Genomic DNA, 19,509 nt, shown 5'->3' with positions numbered 1-19,509 from the left:
GACCCTGGATTCTCACTTTTGTACTCCAAGTGGAAGCCGGCTGCAGACACACTGATGTCTGAGTAGAAATGCAGGTAGAGCTGGTTGGAGGTGCTATTCAGTAGGGCAGGCACGGTTGTTCCTGGGCAAGGAAACAGGGACCGATCAGGCTTAGCCTCTCCCACCCCTGGGCACCACCCTTGTTGCAACCTGTTGGGGTTCTGATCCCGAGGTCCCCACGTGTCCCAGCTATCAAGCCCACTGAATGACAAATTAGCTCCCCTCAGAGTGCGGGGTCTCTAATACCTACAGGAGGAGAGACTCTGAACCACTTCTAGCAAAAGAGCAGTGACCACGCCACATGCCAGCAGCAGGTGACCTCCTTCGGGGGCCTATGAGTGTGGTCCCCTGCCAGGTGTCTTCAAAGTGATTCTGACATGAATAATTCTCTGGGCCATCCAGGCACTGTAGACAGTTTACCTGGGGCATGCGACTCACTCCTATATCTTGGCAACAGGGAGTTCTGGGGCCTACGAGACGGAGATAAATTGCCCTGGCCTTTGGGCAAAATCATACACTATACTTAGAAGTCCACTGCTGGAATGGAAAATGGTGTGGCCAGTCTGCTGGCAGTCCTTCAAAACAATTATATACAGAATCACCATATGACCCAGGAATTCCACTCCTAGGTATACATATACCTAACAGACTTGAAAACATGTTCCTGTAGAAACTTGTATGTGAATGTCCACAGCAACATTATTCATAATTAGCCAATGAGTGGAAACAACCAAATGTCCTTCAACTGATGAGTGGATGAATGAAATGTGGTCTGTCCACACAGTGAAGGGTCGACCCTTGAAAACATTACACTGAATGAAAGAAGCCAGACCTAGAAGGCCATAAATTGTAGGACTCCACTTAGATGAAATGTCTGAAACAAGCAAATCCAAAGAGACAGAAAGTATGTTAGTTGTTGCCAGGGGGTGGTGGTGAACAGGACAATGATGAGTGTGTACAGATGGGTACCTGGTTTCTTTTGGGGCTGATGCCAATGTCCTGGAATTGGATAGTGGTGATGGTCGTAGAACCTTGTGAATATACTAAAACCCACTGAATTGTACACTTAAAAATGATAAAGTTTACGGCATATGAATCCCATTTCAATAATGATAATAATAATTCTGCTGCTGCCCCGCGAGTCCAGGTCCCTGGGAGCCCGTCTCACCTGAGAAGCTCCCCAGCATGGTAACAGTGTTGTCTGCACCATCAAACACTTCCAGGGAGTCCCAGTTCTGCTCTGTGACAAAACTGACGACTTGGATCTGGGAAGGCAGGGGGAGTGAACTGTTAGGCAACCCTCTCTTCCCCACTCCCTTCCCCCTCCTCCTTTCATGTAGTTAATTCAATTACTGAGCACCTCATCCGGATCACACTGTGCTGGGAACTCTGATAAAAGGAAGACGCGATCCCTGTTCCCAAGGAGTTCATTGAGGGAGAGAGAGGTGGGATGGTTGCATGACAGTGGGGTGCTTTGTCAGGCAGAGAAGCAGGAAAGGACAGTCCAGGGTGTAGGGCTACTTTGGGGTGACTAGCCTCCTCCTCATCTCTCCAATACTCCTTGAGTTTCCTCACTGTCCTGTCTCCAGACGTCCTGCAGCTGTGAGCCAGTAACCCACCCCTGGGTGGACCTGTCCACCGGGAATCCCTGTGGTTTCTCTCTGTCGGCCTTGCGGGCTGTCCCCCTCCTCCCAGGAGCAGCAGCCGTCCTGGGGCTCCTCCACCTGCTCGCATCCGCACGCACCAGTCTGGCCCCGATTCTGCTGCTGCCTCCGGCTGCGGGCGCAACACCCCCGATGTGTGTGAGGGGGTGCCTGTCGGTTTGCGCCTTCCCCTCACCTGCAATGCCTCCTCTCCCAACTCCCAGAAAAATCTTAAGAACAGTACCCTTCACTTGAAAAACACCTCCTGTGACTCCTCCCAGGCTTCACACTCCACCTCCAGGCCCACCTCCTCCTCTCGGCGACTTCCCCGACGGCCCAGCCAGCTCCCACACCTCATTTTTCCTGAGCTGGGAGCTGTTGTGTTTTTCTGACTGTGGGCCTCCACTGCGTCCCTGCCCTGAGGGGCTGGAGACAGGCTGCGAAGTCTCCCCCTGGCTCCTACCTGGATGCCAGCGCCTTCCGGGACCATTATCTTCCACACACAGTTGAGGCTGTTGAGGTAGGGCTCAGGGAAGCCGGGGGACAGGATGGTGCCCCTGCGCTCCGTGAGGTTTCCGCCACAGGGCACTGGGAGAGAGGCAGCTTTCATCTGGGTGGGTTCGCAGGGAGCAGGCCCTGCCTAGGGCTTCCAGCCTCGCTGTGACTCCGCCCCCTGCTGGCTCCGCCCACGGGCACAGCCCCGCCCCCCTCCCCTGGGTGGTCCCCCTACAACCCTTCCTCAGGGACCTGGACTCTGCCCTGCACCCCACCCCCCCAACCCCTGCCCTCCCGCCTGATCAGCGGCTCCCACTGCCCCTTCATACCCACTCATGGGACACGGGTTGACCTGGAAGGGGCCACCCACTCTCTCAAGTTACCCTGGCAGGCAGAGCTCCTGTGTCTTGCTGGGTATTTGCTGGCCACCCTCTCCCCCAAGCCCTGGTTGTCCAGGACTCACCCACACACGTTGGTGCTGAGACATTCCACTGGGCCAAGGCCCCAGGAACGGGGAGGCACTCAATTTCTGGGGAGCCCTGCAGGGCATAGCCAGAGTTGCATTCGAAGCGGACGATGGCCCCCACGGAGAAGTCACTGCCCAGCCTCCGGCCGTAGCGGGGTTCTGGCACTGAGCTGCACTGCGTGGCGCTGGTTCGGGGCACCGCTGCAGGGAACAGGGGTGCTGAGGGGCAGGCCTCACCCCTCTAGAAACGGGTCTGGGAATGGACACATCGCGGGGCTGGAATGGGGTGGGACTCTGAGAGGCTCTGGGTGCTTTCCCTTAGGACAGGGGTAGGGGGCTTTCTAGGATGAAGCCCATCTTCCTGAAATACAGTCGGACATGCCAGGTAGCACAGCTTCTGTAAACTACGGAAAACAGTAAGAGCCACAGGCTGAGCCTTTAGGCTCAGTTGTGCTCTTCGCCTTCCCAATGAAGCCCCTTGCACAGTAGGGTCCGAGGTCCCCTAGGACCCTGCCCAGGGCCCTGCTCTCACAGACCTGAATTTCCCTTCCCCACCTACAGGGGGCGATAGGACCTTTGACCCCCAGGTCCAGGAAGGGTGTCTCCGGGGCAGGATTACCCCTACACAGGGCAGTGCAGCTCGTTCTGGGCAGTGGAATATACAGGACCTCACTTGGAACCCGAGCCCCAGGAGAGTGGACACTCTCCTCAGCAAAGAGAGGCTGGGGCCTGCAGGGGAAGGCTAGGCTGCTCCGAGACTTGGCCTTTCAGGGCCATAAGGAGGGGAACAGACACTGATTACCCGCTTCACACCAGCTACTCTGTGAGGTGACATGGTCACCCTGATTTTATAGGTGAGCAAACTGGGCCTCTGAGAGGGGGAGTAGCTGGTGCCCAGTTAGACAGTGCCAGGGCTGGGGTTCAAATCCATGTCTAGCTCACTTTAAAGCCCATGTTTTTCCTGGACCTTTACAGGCCTTGCAGACAAAGCCATACTCCATGGGAGAAGGTCTAGGTAAGAGGCCTGGACTGGTCCTCTCAATGCCATGAGGACTGTGCCACACAATAGGGAGTGGGGGAGGGCACAAATTAGCTTCCCTTCTCTGATTTCTCCCTTTATCCAATATGGAGTTGGGTCCAAGAATTGTCTATATTGAATGTATAAAATTCAACTGAATTTCAGGGAATTGCTCCACAAACACCATAAGAATGAGGCTCAGACTGGGGGGAGGTCAAAGGTCCCTGTTCTCCTTGATCCCCGAAGATGGAGATTGCCTTCACACCTCCCACATCACATCCTGCATACCTTGGTAAACAAAGTGGAAGCCTCTGGCTGGTACTTGGCCTTTGGCACTGAACTTAACGAGGACTTGATTGGAGGTGGCCAAGGGCAGCGATTCTCCTGCCAAGATAAGGGATGAGGAGAAGAGGAAGATGGTGAGTCCAGCAGTCAGTCGGGCCTGGTAGGTAATATCCAGGCCAGGACAGAAGGGCTACCCACACCCCACATAGCAACCCCTTCCACCTCCCAGGTCTTCCTGAAATAAAACCTCACATTTATACTGTACTTTAAAGTTTACAGAAAGCTCTCACACCTATCGTCTTATGTTGACCTATATCAATGCAAGGTTAGCACTCAGTACCCACAGTCTATAGATCAAGAAAGAAAAGTTAAGAAGGATCAAATGACCTGCTTAGAAAGGAGAAAGCTTCTAAAGACATGTTGACCCACAGGGACGGGGAGATTGGCCATTACCAAAGTGACTGGTGGTTTACTTAGAAAACTGATGTCAATCTGATAACAACAAACAAGCAAAAAGGCCCCAAGTTCTGGGAAGGAGGGTGATGTAATCATCAGAGAGCATCCCAGGCTTTTCCCAGATGCCCTGTGAAATGACTGATAACCAGAGAGATCATATAATTTATTGCTCACACTAGGGCACTTCTGAGAGTCAAAGGGCATGTTATTAATAATTATTATTCTGAGACAACCAAATGAAAGCTGGGACTATACCAGGCAAAGCAGGGCGTATACACTGGGGAAAGTCTGCACAGGCACAGGAAGCTAAGGAAGCCCAACAGCCTTTATATCAGAAGAAAAAGGTGTGTCTTCTGCTTGACGTGGTCCAGATGGACCTGCAACTGTGAGGTGGAGTCTTGCTCACCATCACCTTCCTGTGGAAGCTCTTGGAGAAAGTGGGGTGATGGGCAATGGCAAGACCACTCTGCATGCTGCCCCTCCACAACCTTAGGGACCCCTGGGAATGTCTGCTGACCCACCCTCAGAAGGGAAGCAGGGCTGTAAACAGAAAGCCGGGCTATATCTCTACTGCAGCAGGGTTTGACATTGGAACCAGCCAAGGAGGCTTTGGGAGGCACATTTAGGGCCCAGCAGTGCTTCCAGAAAGCCCATGTGATATTCTTGGTCATGGGGATTAGAGACCCTTTTTCACAACACATTTAGATTTACAGAGGTCTCAGATGGCTGAGCCTTGGAGTTACTTCCCCAGCTAACTTCTGGCTGCCAAAGCAAAAAGAAACTCTTGAAGAAAAGCTTTTCTTGATTTTCACCACCATCTCTAAGTTCCTCCTTTCAATAAATGTGAGCAGAACAAACTCAACTTTTCCATACTCCCAGCTGGATATATGTGGCGTGAAAGTGTTGTCGTTCAGTCATGTTCAACTCTTTGTGACCCTCTGGACTGTAGCCCACAAGTTTCCTCTGTCTATGAAATTCTCCAGGCAAGAATACTGGAGTGGGTAGCCACTTCCTTCTCCCGAGGATCTTCCTGACCCAGGGATTGAACCCGGGTCTCCTGCATGGCAGGTAGTTTCTTTACTGTCTGAGCCACCTGGTATATGTGGAGAAGGACCTCCATAATCTCTCCCTGATCCCGTTTCAACTTTCAGTCCTGGACATAGCAATCTCCATCTCCAGGGATAAGCTCACAGTAAAATCCCTGGACATAAGAAAAGATTCCAAAGGTTTAAGGGAAGAGAACTCACAGAAGTCAAAGCAAATATCTTTATGTGAACTACAACAAAGAACAGGTGAAAAATCTCAGAAGATTTTCAATCGCAGTTGTCACAAGATGAAATTCTAGCATTGTGTCTCTGAAAGTAGAGGAGGAAATGTGTCAAAGGTCAGATCTGAGATCAATAAAGGCCACAGAGAGATGACAGCAGCACCACATAGAACTAGATTCTGCAGAAATCAAACAGAAAAGTGGAGATTAAAGTTGGGAAATTCTTCCAGAATCCACAGAAAAAGGACGAGGGGATTAAACTAATGAGAGGAATGACAAGTTACATGGAAGAGATACGGGGGAAAAAAATCCGATATGCATATATTAGGAATTCTAGAGAGAGAAGATGAGAAACTGAAGGAGAAAAAATAATTTAAGAAGGAAGACAACATTCTAAGCTTAAGAAAGATTTGAGGTTTTAGGTGAAACTGCTCACAAAGGGCTGCATCTAAGTGATGAAAAGCGATTTCCACCACAACACGTCCTGCTAGCCTTTTCAATTTTAAAAATAAAGAGAAATATGAAAGGTTTTTAAAAGAGAAAAACATGGATTGCCTACAAGGACAAAGAATTAGACTGGACATCAACTCATCCATAACATTAACTCTGGGAATAAAGAAACCACTGTGGTTTTGAAATAAGTTGCTGACCCATAATTTGATTTATAATCAAGTTGTCATTTATACAATACATCAAAGGAAAGACATTCTCATACATGCAAGGTGACAGAAAGTACTGCAGTCAGGAGCCTGACTTTTAAAAAAGGAACAAAAGTGGGGAAATCAAAAGGCATCAGGGACAAAGACAACTAGCAAAACGTAGTCCGACCCAATTAATTATTGTTAGGGAGGTAACAACACTAAATGCAAACGGAGAACCTTGTTCTTGGGAAAGAAGTCCACAATTAGAAAATAATTACTAATAACACTGATAAGGCATGGATATATCAACAAAATTTGGGAATGAGATATGGGTCAGGTGTGAATGGAAGGGTGAAGAAGCAAAAGCAAAACAAAACAAACAAAACCCCAGAATGAACAAAACAAGGTTATCACACGCTTCACTGATAAAACAAGTAAACTTCCTTTTAAAAGAAGAAGACTCTCAAAGAAAATGAGGAAAGATAAATGAGGCAAACATATACAAACACAAAAAAGACAGCAAGATAGCACAATTGTGGTAGCAGATACTTTCACACAGTGTTCTCATTGACATATCAAGTAGAAAAACAAAATGAAGACCGCTGAGTAGCGGTCCTCAAGCTTTTCTTTTCCTCCCCTGGCAGCCTTAGGGACAGGGACACAGTTCACTCCCATCATCACCAGCGGCTCCTCATCAGTTTTTCTCTACATAAGAGACAATCTGAGGATGTTGATATTAATATATATACGTCCTATACTTCTATTAATCATGTATCTATCTATCCATCCATCCATCCATCCGTCTATCAATCATCTATGTCTAACTGTTTCTATTTCCATCGGTTATTTACATCTCTATCTATCTCTATTTCTATATCCATATTTGTCTATAGGCTCCATATGTATACCTATCTTTCTACCCGTACCTATGGTATACTTCCGGAAAAGGCAATGGCACCCCACTCCAGTACTCTTGCCTGGGAAATCCCATGGATGGAGGAGCCTGGTAGGCTGTAGTCCATGGGGTTGCAAAGAATCAGACATGACTGAGCGACTTCACTTTCACTTTTCACTTTCATGCATTGGAGAAGGAAATGGCAACCCACTCCAGTGTTCTTGCCTGGAGAATCCCAGGGACGGGGGAGCCTGGTAGGCTGCCATCTATGGGGTCGCACAGAGTTGGACACGGCTGAAGCGATTTAGCAGCAGCAGCATACTATACTTCTATATCTATGGTTATACTTTTATCTATCATGAGATTTTGAAAGCAATCCTGATTTACCTTCCAAATCCCTACCCTCCAAAATCCCAATTTACCTTCTTGGTTGAGTGTGTATGTGTGGGGTTGTTTCACTTCATTGAAAACCACTAATATATTGGGTTTGAACAATAAAACTGAGTATCTAATGGTGACTACATAGCTTATTTAATCCTAACAGTAACTCTAAGAGTAGAACATTTACTTTTTGCACTTCACACTTGAGGAAACTGATGCTCAGAGTGGCCAAGCACTATGACCGCAGGCACCGACCAAGCAAGTGGGAAAGCTGGGAATAGAGACCAGGCAGTGTGACCAAACCAGTCCATCCTAAAGGAAATCAGTCCTAAATATTCACTGGAAGGACTGATGCTGAAGATGAAGCTCCAATACTTTGGCTACCTGATGCGAAGAGCCAGTTCAGTGGAAAAGACCCTGATGCTGGGAAAGATTGAGGGCAGGAGAAGGGGACGACAGAGGATGAGATGGTTGGATGGCATCACCGACTAAACAGACATGAATTTGAACAAACTCTGGGTGATAGTAAAGGACAGGGAAGCCTGCTGTGCTTCAGTTGATGGGGTCTCAAAGAGTTGGACAGGACTGAGTGATTGAACAACAACAAAAGGGTGACCATAGAGCCTATGCTCACCTTTTCCCTCTATGTGGACTTTCTACATGACAAAGAACACACATTCTTCTCAGATACTTAGGGAATTAAAAAGAATGTCTTTGGCTACTGAGATGACCTCATTTAATCTCTAGAGTAGAAATGGTACAGACTGGCAATAAAAATAGAAATTAACACAAATGTTTAAATGTAAAAATAATAATATCCAAGTTCATGGGGGAAAAGAAGAGAGATATCCTTAAATAACTCTTGTGCAGAAAGAATAAATCATGATCACAGATTATTAGAGAGTAATGATGATGAAAACAGTACATATCAAAATTTATGGCATGGAGCCAAAACTATGTTTAAATGTGAATATATATGTTGTAACCTAGACAGCATATTAAAAAGCAGAGACATTACTTTGCCAGCAAAGGTCCGTATAGTCAAAGCAATAGTTTTTCCAGTAGTCATGTATGGATGTGAGAGTTGGACTATAAAGAAAGCTGAGAGCCAAAGAGTTGATGCTTTTGAACTGTGGTGTTGGAGTAGACTCTTGAGAGTACCTTGGACTGCAAGGAGATCCAACCAGTCCATCCTAACGGAAATCAGTCCTGAATATTCATTGGAAGGACTGATGCTGAAGCTGAAACTCCAATACTTTGGCCACCTGATGCAAAGAACTGACTCATTGGAAAAGACCCTGATGCTGGGGAAGATTGAAGGTGGGAGGAGAAGGGGACAACAGAGGATGAGATGGTTCGATGGCATCACCGACTCAATGGACATGAGTTTGAGTAAGCTCTGAGAGTTGGTGATGGACAGGGAATCCTGGCATGCTGCAGTCCAAGGGGTTGCAAAGATTCAGACACAACTGAATTGAACTGAACTGATATGCTGTAAACATGCTTCTTTACTACATGGAGAAAATAACAAACAAAACTCTCAATTCAGAGAGTTAGAACAAGAAGAACAAAATGAAGGAAAAAAAAGGAGAGACTTTATGAAACACGGGTCAATTAATTAGAAAACAATAAAGTCTACAGAAGAATTGACATATCATGAGAAACGCTGGGCTGGATGAAGCACAAGCTGGAATCAAGATTGCTGGGAGAAGTATCAATAACCTCAGATATGCAGATGGCACCACCCTTATGGCAGAAAAAGAAGAACTAAAAAGCCTCTTGATGAAAGTGAAAGAGGAGAGTGAAAAAGTTGGCTTAAAACTCAACATTCAGAAAATGAAGATCATGGCATCCAGTCCCATCACTTCATGGGAAATAGATGGGGAAACAGTGGAAACAGTGTCAGACTTTATTTTTGGGGCTCCAAAATCACTGCAGATGGTGACTGCAGCCATGAAATTAAAAGATGCTTACTCCTTGGAAGAAAAGTTATGACCAACCTAGATAGCATATTCAAAAGCAGAGACATTACTTTGCCAACAAAGGTCTGTCTAGTCAAGGCTTTGGTTTTTCCTGTGGTCATGTATGGATGTGAGAGTTGGACTGTGAAGAAAGCTGAGCGCCGAAGAATTGATGCTTTTGAACTGTGGTGTTGGAGAAGACTCTTGAGAGTCCCTTGGACTGCAAGGAGATCCAACCAGTCCATTCTGAAGGAGATCAGCCCTGGGATTTCTTTGGAAGGAATGATGCTAAAGCTGAAACTCCAGTACTTTGGCCACCTCATGCGAAGAGTTGACTCATTGGAAAAGACTCTGATGCTGGGAGGGATTGGGGGCAGGAGGAGAAGGGGACGCCAGAGGATGAGATGGCTGGATGGCATCACTGACTCGATGGACGTGAGTCTGAGTGAACTCCGGGAGTTGGTGATGGACAGGGAGGCCTGGCGTGCTGCGATTTGTGGGGTTGCAAAGAGTTGGACATGACTGAGCGACTGAACTGAACTGAATAGAAGCAATAAAAAATCAAATGAGGCAAATAAAACAAAACAAACTAAACACTATAAAACCTCTGGTCCAGTTGAGAAAAAAGGGCAACAATGAATATAGCATTCAGTCTGTGGAGTTTGTTATTATTTTCCAATTAATTATCCTCTGCTTTTGTTTTATGATATCTCTCCCGTTTTTCTTCAGATTATTTTGTTGTTGTGTATAACCACTAATTCAAAGGAGACTAAACGTTATCATAGGATGTTATGTAAGCTATGGTGTTACATTTAAAATAATTACAAAATGGATTTTTTTTACTAACATAAAATATCAATGTTGATGTTAAGGTAATATACCTGATTAGACCAATAACCATGGGAGAAAAGAAAAGAAAAACCACTGAGAAGAGATAAAATAATGAGACAGATTTATTTGCAGATGATATTGCTTCTTGCCTAGAGGACCCAGGAGAATCGTTGGGTAGTGCTAGCATAATTATGGAGGGGTCAATGACTTTACAAGATGAATACACTCCAAATACCAGTCTTTTAATATACCAGCAAAGACTGGTTAGAAAATATAACAGCAGCGGGGGAAGGGGAAGACTCACTTATAGTAGCAACAGCAAATATTTCCTTGAAATTTCTAGGTATAAAGTTAAAAAAAAATGTATATTGCCAAAATGAAAATGATACCACCTTTCCAGAGGGTTTTTTTTTCTTTCAGAAAATAATAAATAGAGAGACATACCATATTCTTGATGGGAAATAGAGTTACTATTATGAAGATGTAAGTTCTCCTCCAATTAATCTATAAGTTTATTAGAATTCTGATGAAAATTCTGATGCAATATTTCTAAAAGTTATTTGGAGGGAAAATTAAGTAAGAATAGGCAATAAAAATTCAAAACCAAGAATGATGACAGGAATTTACAGTACCATATGTTTAAAGTTATCGTAGTGTTAAGCATTATTGTAATGTTATACTAATTAAAGATTTTTGATACTGATAGAATAAACAGACATAGTGGAAATATATAAAAAGTCTAGAAACATACCTTTAACTTTATAAAAATATATGTAAATCTGGCACTTTGAAAATTCCATTAGGGAAACTGATTAAATTTGCAAGAATGTTGGTTAAATAGTCCTTATTTCAAATAATAAATCGAAATAAATTCCAGAGGTATTAAAAGAAACAATGAAACTAAAAAAGAAGTAAAAGAAAACACAGGGGAATATTTATTTAGTCATCAGAAAGGTGAAGGAGAAACTTATAAAAGATGGATTGATCTTTGATCACTGATAGATTTAGACGGTAAATTTAGATTTTCTGACATTAAAACATGCCCTGAAGAAAAGTAAATGGCAAATGACAAACTGTAAGGGAAGGTTTTTATATCATATGCTATAGACAAGAGGTTTATATGGCATGTGATATATATAGCTTATAATAATATGGAACTTTACTAAATACTGAAAAAACAAATGCTAATAGAAAAATCAACAATAACTTACAAGTATATTCACAAATAAAAACCATATGGGCCAACAGTTACCTTATAAAAGGTTAACCTAACTAGTGATTTAAAAAGGGCAAACTAAAAAATGAGATACCAATTTTACTTTTCAAAATGATGTTTTCATTTTCTTAATTACCTAGTTTTTGTGAGAATAAAACATGCCTTATACGTTGGGGAACAAAGTGGCAATAACTTTAGAGAGCGATATTTAACAATCTTTATAAAGAGCCTTAAAGATCACACATTTCCTTTAACTTAGCAATTCCAACTCCAGATATTCTAAGGTAACAGAGATGTATACAAAAATATATGTATACTATATTGAATTACGATTCATGAGAGTGAAAAATAAGAAACAATCTAAATGTTGATTGAGAATTCATTACATAACTTCATTACATAACTTTTAAATAACTATGATAGACTATTATACAGGATTTAAAAATCCTATTATAGAGGAAAATAAAGAGGAATGCTCACAGTGAACATTTTAATAAAAGTATGTGTATTGTTATGTTCAATAAAAAATGTAAAAGATTAAGTAGATATAAAGACTGGAAGGAGATACACTCTGTCTTCTCAGTGGTTCTTTCTGGGTGGTTTTTATTTTAATCCTTTATGCAATTATCTTGCCTCTATAAGTTTTCCACAATGAAAATGCAACGTGTTTATAATTAGAAAAACATGTTCGGTCTCAATGTCAACCCACAGGGGAACGCTACACCACTTGGGGTGGGGTGTAGACACAGCCTGGGGTGAAGTTTACCCTCTGAAGCGCCTTTCTTTTTTTAAATTTTAATTGGAGGCTAATTACAATATTACAATATTGTGGTGGTTTTTGCCATACATTCACATGAATCAGCCATGGGTGTATGTGTGTTCCCCATCCTGAACCCCCCTCCCACCTCCCTCCTCATCCCATCCCTCAGGGTCATCCCAGTGCACCAGCCCTGAGCGCCCTGTCTCATGCATCGAACCTGGACTGGTGATCTATTTCATATATGGTAATATGCATGTTTCAATGCTATTCTCTCAAATCATCCCACCCTCGCCTTCTCCCACAGAGTCCAAAAGTCTGTTCTTTACATCTGTGTCTCTTTTGCCGTCTCGTCATGTTACCATCTTTCTAAATTCCGTATATATGCATTAATACTGGAGAAGGCAATGGCACCTGACTTCAGTAATTTTGCCTGGAAAATCCCATGGATGGAGGAGCCTGGTAGGCTGCGGTGCATAGAGTCGCTAAGAGTCGGACACGAGTGAGCGATTTCACTTTTACTTTTCACTTTCATGCATCGGAGAAGGAAACGGCAACCCACTCCAGTGTTCTTGCCTGGAGAATCCCTGGGACGGCAGAGCCTGGTGGGCTGCCGTCTATGGGGTCGCACAGAGTTGGACACGACTGAAGCGACTTAGCAGCAGTAGCAGCAGCAGCATGCGTTAATATACTGTATTGGTGTTTTTCTTTCTGACTTACTTCGCTCTGTATAATAGGCTCCAGTTTCATCCACCTCATTAGAACTGATTCAATTGCATTCTTTTTAATAGCTAAGTAACTGAAGCTCTTTGCTACGTGGGGATATTAGCAGCCGACAGACACAAAGGGGTGGTTCCCCTGTGGCCACGCCCCCTTCCCCTCCATGTCCCCGCCCCACCCTCACTGTCGGCCCAGCCCGGGTTACCTGTGTGGGAGCCCGAGAGGGAGCTGAGGAGCCTAGAGTGCTGGTTGTGGCCGTCATGCACCTCCACTACGTCGTTGAGGGCCGTGTGGAAGAAGGCAAACTGTCCAAACACCACTGTGGAGCAGAGAGAGACGCGGTGTGCAGATCTCAGGGGGAAGACGGGGCGGCCGTGCTCACGGGTGGGGGAAGCCCCGGTGGGCTGGGGGCCCCGGACCAGGGGCAGGGCCGCCTCAGTGGAGCTTGTTGGTTCATGGGGGCTAACTGCTTGCTGAGCCTCTCCACTGGCTGATTGGACACGGGGCACAGGGACACGGGGAGGTGGGAAAGGCCCAACCAGAACTCTCCCACAGGGCTCAAGATGACATGGTGGGCTGCACCCAGCAGCCAGGCTAAACCCTATTCCTTCTCAGGTTGCAGCAGCAGCAGCTACTCTAGGACACGGAAGAGCTCTCCGTAACATCCCCGTATTCCATGTTGATCTCGGGACCCCATATTTTCCTTCATTTCTCCTGCAAAGATCTAGCCTTTGAGGGCATCCCCTGGCTACAAGATCCCCCACAGTTAATAGGAAAGCGTAGCAGCCCTCTCTGAGAAAGGAGCAACTGTCATTGGTTAGGCAAACCTCTCTACCTCATTTCCCTCTGGCAGATCCAAGGGAAGAGGCAAAGTGATTTTTCTGAAGCTCCTACTATGTGCCAGGTACCATGCTTGCAATGCATACGATCTTCTTGAATCCTGACTCTTGCAGATACCCGATTTTAAACAAAGGAACTGAAGCTCATAGGTTAAGCGAGTTCCACAAGGCCAGCTAGCTCATGGGAGGGGGCTGAAAAGCTGGTGGACCGTGGCCTGAGGAGCCTCTTTTCAGGTAAGACTTAAGGACTCTGCCATTTGATGGCTAATACAGGCTCTTTCCTCAACGGTCAAATCTCTGCCAGTCACTGCTGGAGGGGTGGGGTTGCTGACACTGTGGGGTCATGGGGGGCACAGCTCCATTTGAGACCCTGGTAAATTCTGCTGGCACTTATCTCCCAGTTGGCCAGGTGCATCTGAGAGCAAGTACCAGGGTGAGTCCTTCTCTATTTTGGTTCAAGCCTTGAGCATGTAGGAAGTCAGGTGTGCGTGCACATGTGTGTTTGTGTGTGTTGCGTGTTGGAGCGGGGAGGGACTTGGGCCATGGAATTGACTTCCTGGGGGAAAGAAAGGCATTTGCAATGATGAGTATAGCGGCGAGTGGTGTTAGAGACTCTGAGCTCTCAACTCACGGGCAGAGGAGCAAGAGGGAAAGCCTGTTTCAGCATCCTGAAAATGGACACTGAGCAAGGGGTGATGGCAGAAATATTTCCATGCTCTCTCCTATGGAGGTCAACAGGATGGGCAAGGTTCACACACTGCATTCTAGTGGGAAGAGGCAGTCCAAAATGAAAATAACAACTCTTAAGCAAATAGATAAACAAGATAATTGCAGATAGCATTGAATTTTAGAGGAAATGGGGAAAAAAATGACAGAGCAAGGCAAGCCACTTTAGATAGGGGATGAAAGAAGGACTCAGGCTTGGGACAAATATTTCAGACCCAAGATAAAAATCTGCACTTCATCCCTGGGCTTAGCATCACTAACAAAGAGAAGATGCTCAGGACAGGTCATGACCCTGCCTAGAACCAGCTCTTCAGGTACAGGTTTCAGCTCAGGGAGACTGCTCAGCCTGGGGCTGGGTGCCTACAAGGGCATGAGCTCTTTATTTCTGGAGAAATTAAGTATACTCTGCATGCCCACCTGTTAAGGACTAGGCACTGGGTGGCAGGTGGGATTGGAGAACCTTCCAGTACTTTCCTAGCTCTGATTCCACAAGTCACAAGCTCCTGCCACACTAGTGTGTTGGGGAGCGGGTGTGCACACACACAAATGTGCAGGTGCTGGCATGGAGCTGGTGGCCAGATGGTGGGAGCTGTGAGTAGATGAGGCTGGGAGTTTACAGAGGGCGGAAAACACATCTGTCTCAGCTCTGCAGCTCTGGTTCCCAGCAGAGTGTGAGGTCCCTAGGAGGTGTTAAATTAGTGTTTAGTGAATGATCAGCCTTGCCCCATGCTTACTCCATCCCGTCTCTTGGGAGTAAGCAGCCAGTTCTCTGCGGGCTGCCCCCTCTCTCTTGTAGATGGTCAGGACATACAGATGCCCTTTACCCTACCAATGCCAACCGTGTTTAGAAACAGTTGTTCCTCTTCCGACAAGCAGATTCAGGGAGAAAGCAGTCCAGCTGGTCACTGATTGCCCAGGTACAACCAGCTTGTGCCCCTCAAGAACTTCCTGAATCCTCCAGGGCTGTTGGACTCCTAACTAGCCCACTGCCAACCAGGTGACAAGCCTGGCTTCTTTCTGCCTGGGTCTCTTGGAATCTGGAGGCTCCTCTACCTTCCCAGGGCACTGACCCACTCCTCCATTTTTTTTCTTGCTCATCCTACCAATGATAACGTGGCACCCAGTTTCCTCCCCTGTACTTTCAAGCCCAGCTCCATCCCACTCCTTCATTTCTTCCTGCCCTGCTGCCACTCTCTCCTGGGTTTCCAGGCAGCCTGGGTCTGCAGCACCTCTATTCATACCTGGGCTGTGCTAGGGAGGCCTGGGTGTACCCCCCTTCTCTCTGTCTTGGCTGGTTCCTCTCTTATCACCCCACCCCTTGGTTCCAGTGGGTCTCACTACCCGCTTCAGACTGCTCCGTTCATTTCCCAATAGGAGCCATACAGTTGAGAGTGGGATTGGGATGCAATTGGGAAGCGCTTGAGGATTGGAAGCAGTTGGAAAACATAAACAAACACACAAAACAAATCCATACCATAGTCCTTGGGCACGGTGACAAAATACAGGCAGATCTGTCCACTGGTGTAGTTCTGAGGGTAGTTGGGGGACAAGACCACTCCATCTGAACCCACATACTGTCCCCCACAGGGGGCTGAAAGAGAAATCAGGTAGAAGCCAGGTGACCTTGGGGGCCTCTCACCAGCTGTCCGCCTCTGTTCTGCTCACTCCCAGCCTAAGCTTCTGGCCTGGTGGGGATGCTCTGTGGAGGAGCCATTAATGTGGAGGAGGGAGTTCTGGGAACATTGCCTGGTCCTGCCCAAGCACATCCATCTCTGGCCTGGCACATGGCCTGAAACCCACCCTGATGCTATCAAGGGCCCTCCTGTGTGCCTGCCAGTCCTTGCCCTCTAACCAGTGATGCTGGCAATGGCCCCTGGAGGCCCAGCCTCGGGGAGCTCTTCAGGAACCTCTGCTGCTACCAGTGGGACCTGGACATGGTCTGCTGCCCCTCGGTTGACTTCTGGGTCTGGGCAGTCAGTGTCTGCGTGGCTAAGGAGTGGAGGCTTCCCCGAAATAGCCAACTGGGGACAGACAGCTCACGTGACCCAGCCATGGTGCCCACTCCCACAAGGGGTGGACCGCAGAGCCAGCCCTTCTCACCTGGGTGAGGGGCCTTCTTATCGTTTCAATTTAAGTGGCTGCCATGCCCCCAACGTTCTGGCACTCCATCCGCTCCCTCTCATCAGGGTCCCATGGCTAACCCAGATGCCCATGGAATTAGCCCACCCCAGTGGCCTTAGTTCTAACCATATGAACTCGCAGGGGTTTTCCCTAGGACAGGGAACCATCTCAGGGTCATTTTTAAACTCCCCTTCCCTGGTGTCTCAGACAGTAAAGAATCTGCCTGCAATGCAGAAGAGCCGGGTTCAGTCCCTGGGTTGGGAAGATCCCCTGGAGAAGGAAATGGCAATCCACTCCATTATTCTTGCCTGGGAAATCCTATGGATAGAGGAGCCTGGCAGGCTACAGTCCATGGGGTTGCAAAGACTTGGACACGACTGAGCGACTAAGCACAGCACAAGGACACTGTGTGATCTGAGAGGGATGCCATGTCGACAGGGACTGGTACACCTGGTGAATTGTCAGCCTTTCTCATTCACAGTGAGCCCAGGGAGCCCTCCTGTGAGGACCATGTCCCGCCTGCCCCTTCCCCTAGCCCCTGGCCCCTTCCACCTCTCTGTGCGTCCTCGCTGCCTCTGCCCCAGCCCCACGTTCCTCCACCTGTGCACACTGGTCGGGGGTGGTTCCACACTGGCTTCCCATCAGGCCCCAGAATGCAGCTCAGGGTTGAGGAGCCCTCCACCTCGTAGCCCCCATGGCAGTAGTAGGTGATGGAGGAGCCCAGCTTCAGGTCGGACCCCACTCGCGTGCCGTTCTTGATGGAACCGGGATCAAAACAGGACTCTCGTGGGTTTTCTGGAAAAAAGAAAAATAAACACATATACGCAGAGAGCTGGCTCATCAGTGGCCTAATTCCAGGGCACAGCACCTGTGGGGAGACCCTGACACTGATTAGCTATGGAGGATATGGGGATTGGGGACTGACAGGTCTATTCAGATCTGGAAACCTCTCTAAATTTGGTTAAAAACTGGGACTGGAGAGTGAAATAATGCCATTTGCAGCAACATGTATAGACCTAGAGATGATCATACTAAGAAAAGTAATTCATACAAAGATAAAGACCACACATATCACTAAGGTGTCAAATCTAAAAAGTGATGCAAATACACTTATTTACAAAACAGACCCATAGACTATGAAAACAAATTTATGGTTACCAAAGGGGAGGAGTTGTGGGGGAGGGATAAATGAGGAGTTTGGGATAACAGATACCCCTGCAACTAAAACAAGGGAATGGCAGCCCACTCCAGTGTTCTTGTCTGGAGAATCTCCATGGACACAGGAGCCTGGCGGGCTGCAGTCCATGGGGTCGTAGAATTGGAAATGATGAACGACTAAGCACACTGCAGAGCACAGGGGACTCTACTCGATATTCTGTAATAACCTACAGGGGAAAAGAATCTGAGAAGAATGGGTGTATGTATATGCGTATCTATCAGTTTGCTGTTCATCTGAAACCAAGACATACTGTAAAATCAACAATGTGTGCATGCTTAGTTGCTTCAGTCATGGATGATTCTTTGCAACCCTATGGATTGTAGCCCACCAGTCTCCTCCGTCCATGGGATTCTCCAGGCAAGAATACTGGAGTGGGTTGCCGTGCTCACCTCCAGGAGATCTTCCTGACCCAGGGATCAAACCCACGTCTCTTATGTCTCCTGCATTGGCAGGTGGGTTCTTTACCATTAGCACCACCTGGGAAACCCATAATCAACTATATTCCAGTATAAAATAAAAATTAAATTAAAAATTAAAAAAAAGAAAGTAGGGCTAGACGTCCTTTTGAAGAGTGAAATCTCCCTTCTTCTCTCCACTTTCTTGCCCTGACCCTCCAAGGACGGAGTTCCTGCTGCACTTTCGAGGCCCTCTCACCCCTGACTCACTGCTCTCAGGGGAGGCACACGCTGCTCTGACTGATGAGAACTGACACGCCGTGGTTTATATCTCAGTCGTGACCAGGTCACGATGGTGAAGGTCAGTACTTGGGCACAGTCCATCCCTTTGTTCAGCTTTGAGCCTTCACCCTCAGCATGGAGCCTCCTGGTTTCTAGAAGCTTGCATTTGTGCCCTGATGATGGGATGGCCCTGTTCATTGTCTCTGCCTAGAGCTTAGGGTGGAGCAGTTCCAGACACACTGCTAAGTTTAAACTCAAGTGGTATCCAGAAAATGGTCCCTTGCCTAACAGAGGACCCCTCATGTGCCCTGTGTTGTATCATCTTGACCCCCACATCAAATCTGTCCTTCCCCAAAGCTTAGCGTCTCTGGCCAGAATGCAACTGATACTGGGTGACCCATTTGTGAATTGCAAAGATACAGGGAAACATCACCAAGTCTTATACTTCATCTTTTCTTTTATAAATTCACAGTGGGTCAAATATTATTTGAAGTTCAGAAAACTTAAGTAACTTGGAACCAAGTTCACATAGCTCATATGAGGCGGAAAAAGCTGTGGCACCCAAAATTCATTCCTCCCACCTGATCCTTTTAAGTAATGGAACCCAGGGTTTATCCAGAATATCAAGGCACCAGCTAAGATCTATACCTTCCAGCCTCCCAGGCAGCTAGATCTGGTTAAAGAGTAGTAAACACAGTCAGGACAGATCACTGCCTTCCGAATCACTCAGAGTAAAAGCCCCAGTCCTTACAAGTCTCCAAGGTCCTGCACATCCTGCCCCAATCGGCCCTCTGTGACCCTGATCCCTACTGTCCCTTTGCTAACTTTGGTCCGGTCACATTGGTCTCTGTGTGCA

The 19,509-nt window shown here is 46.8% G+C and overlaps 1 protein-coding gene across 4 annotated transcripts in view; it reads right to left on the bottom strand.

Moving 5' to 3' along the window:
• CSMD2 (CUB and Sushi multiple domains 2) overlaps positions 1–19,509 on the bottom strand; it is a 694,802-nt gene that overhangs the window by 119,542 nt on the left and 555,751 nt on the right. For all 4 annotated transcript variants that reach the window (XM_061412621.1, XM_061412618.1, XM_061412619.1 and 1 more), the window contains 8 exons: positions 17,358–17,552; positions 16,111–16,227; positions 13,277–13,390; positions 3,950–4,045; positions 2,641–2,844; positions 2,146–2,270; positions 1,208–1,304; positions 17–121 (listed from right to left, as the gene is read on the bottom strand). In XM_061412621.1, the coding sequence (XP_061268605.1) occupies positions 17–121; positions 1,208–1,304; positions 2,146–2,270; positions 2,641–2,844; positions 3,950–4,045; positions 13,277–13,390; positions 16,111–16,227; positions 17,358–17,552 (1,053 nt within the window). The remainder of the gene's footprint in view (positions 1–16; positions 122–1,207; positions 1,305–2,145; positions 2,271–2,640; positions 2,845–3,949; positions 4,046–13,276; positions 13,391–16,110; positions 16,228–17,357; positions 17,553–19,509) is intronic.

This window comes from Bos javanicus, chromosome 3, assembly GCF_032452875.1.
Source record: "Bos javanicus breed banteng chromosome 3, ARS-OSU_banteng_1.0, whole genome shotgun sequence".
NCBI classification, from domain to species: Eukaryota; Metazoa; Chordata; class Mammalia; order Artiodactyla; family Bovidae; genus Bos; species Bos javanicus.
Note: the sequence above shows the minus strand (reverse complement) of the source record. Positions and strands in the feature narration are given on the sequence as shown.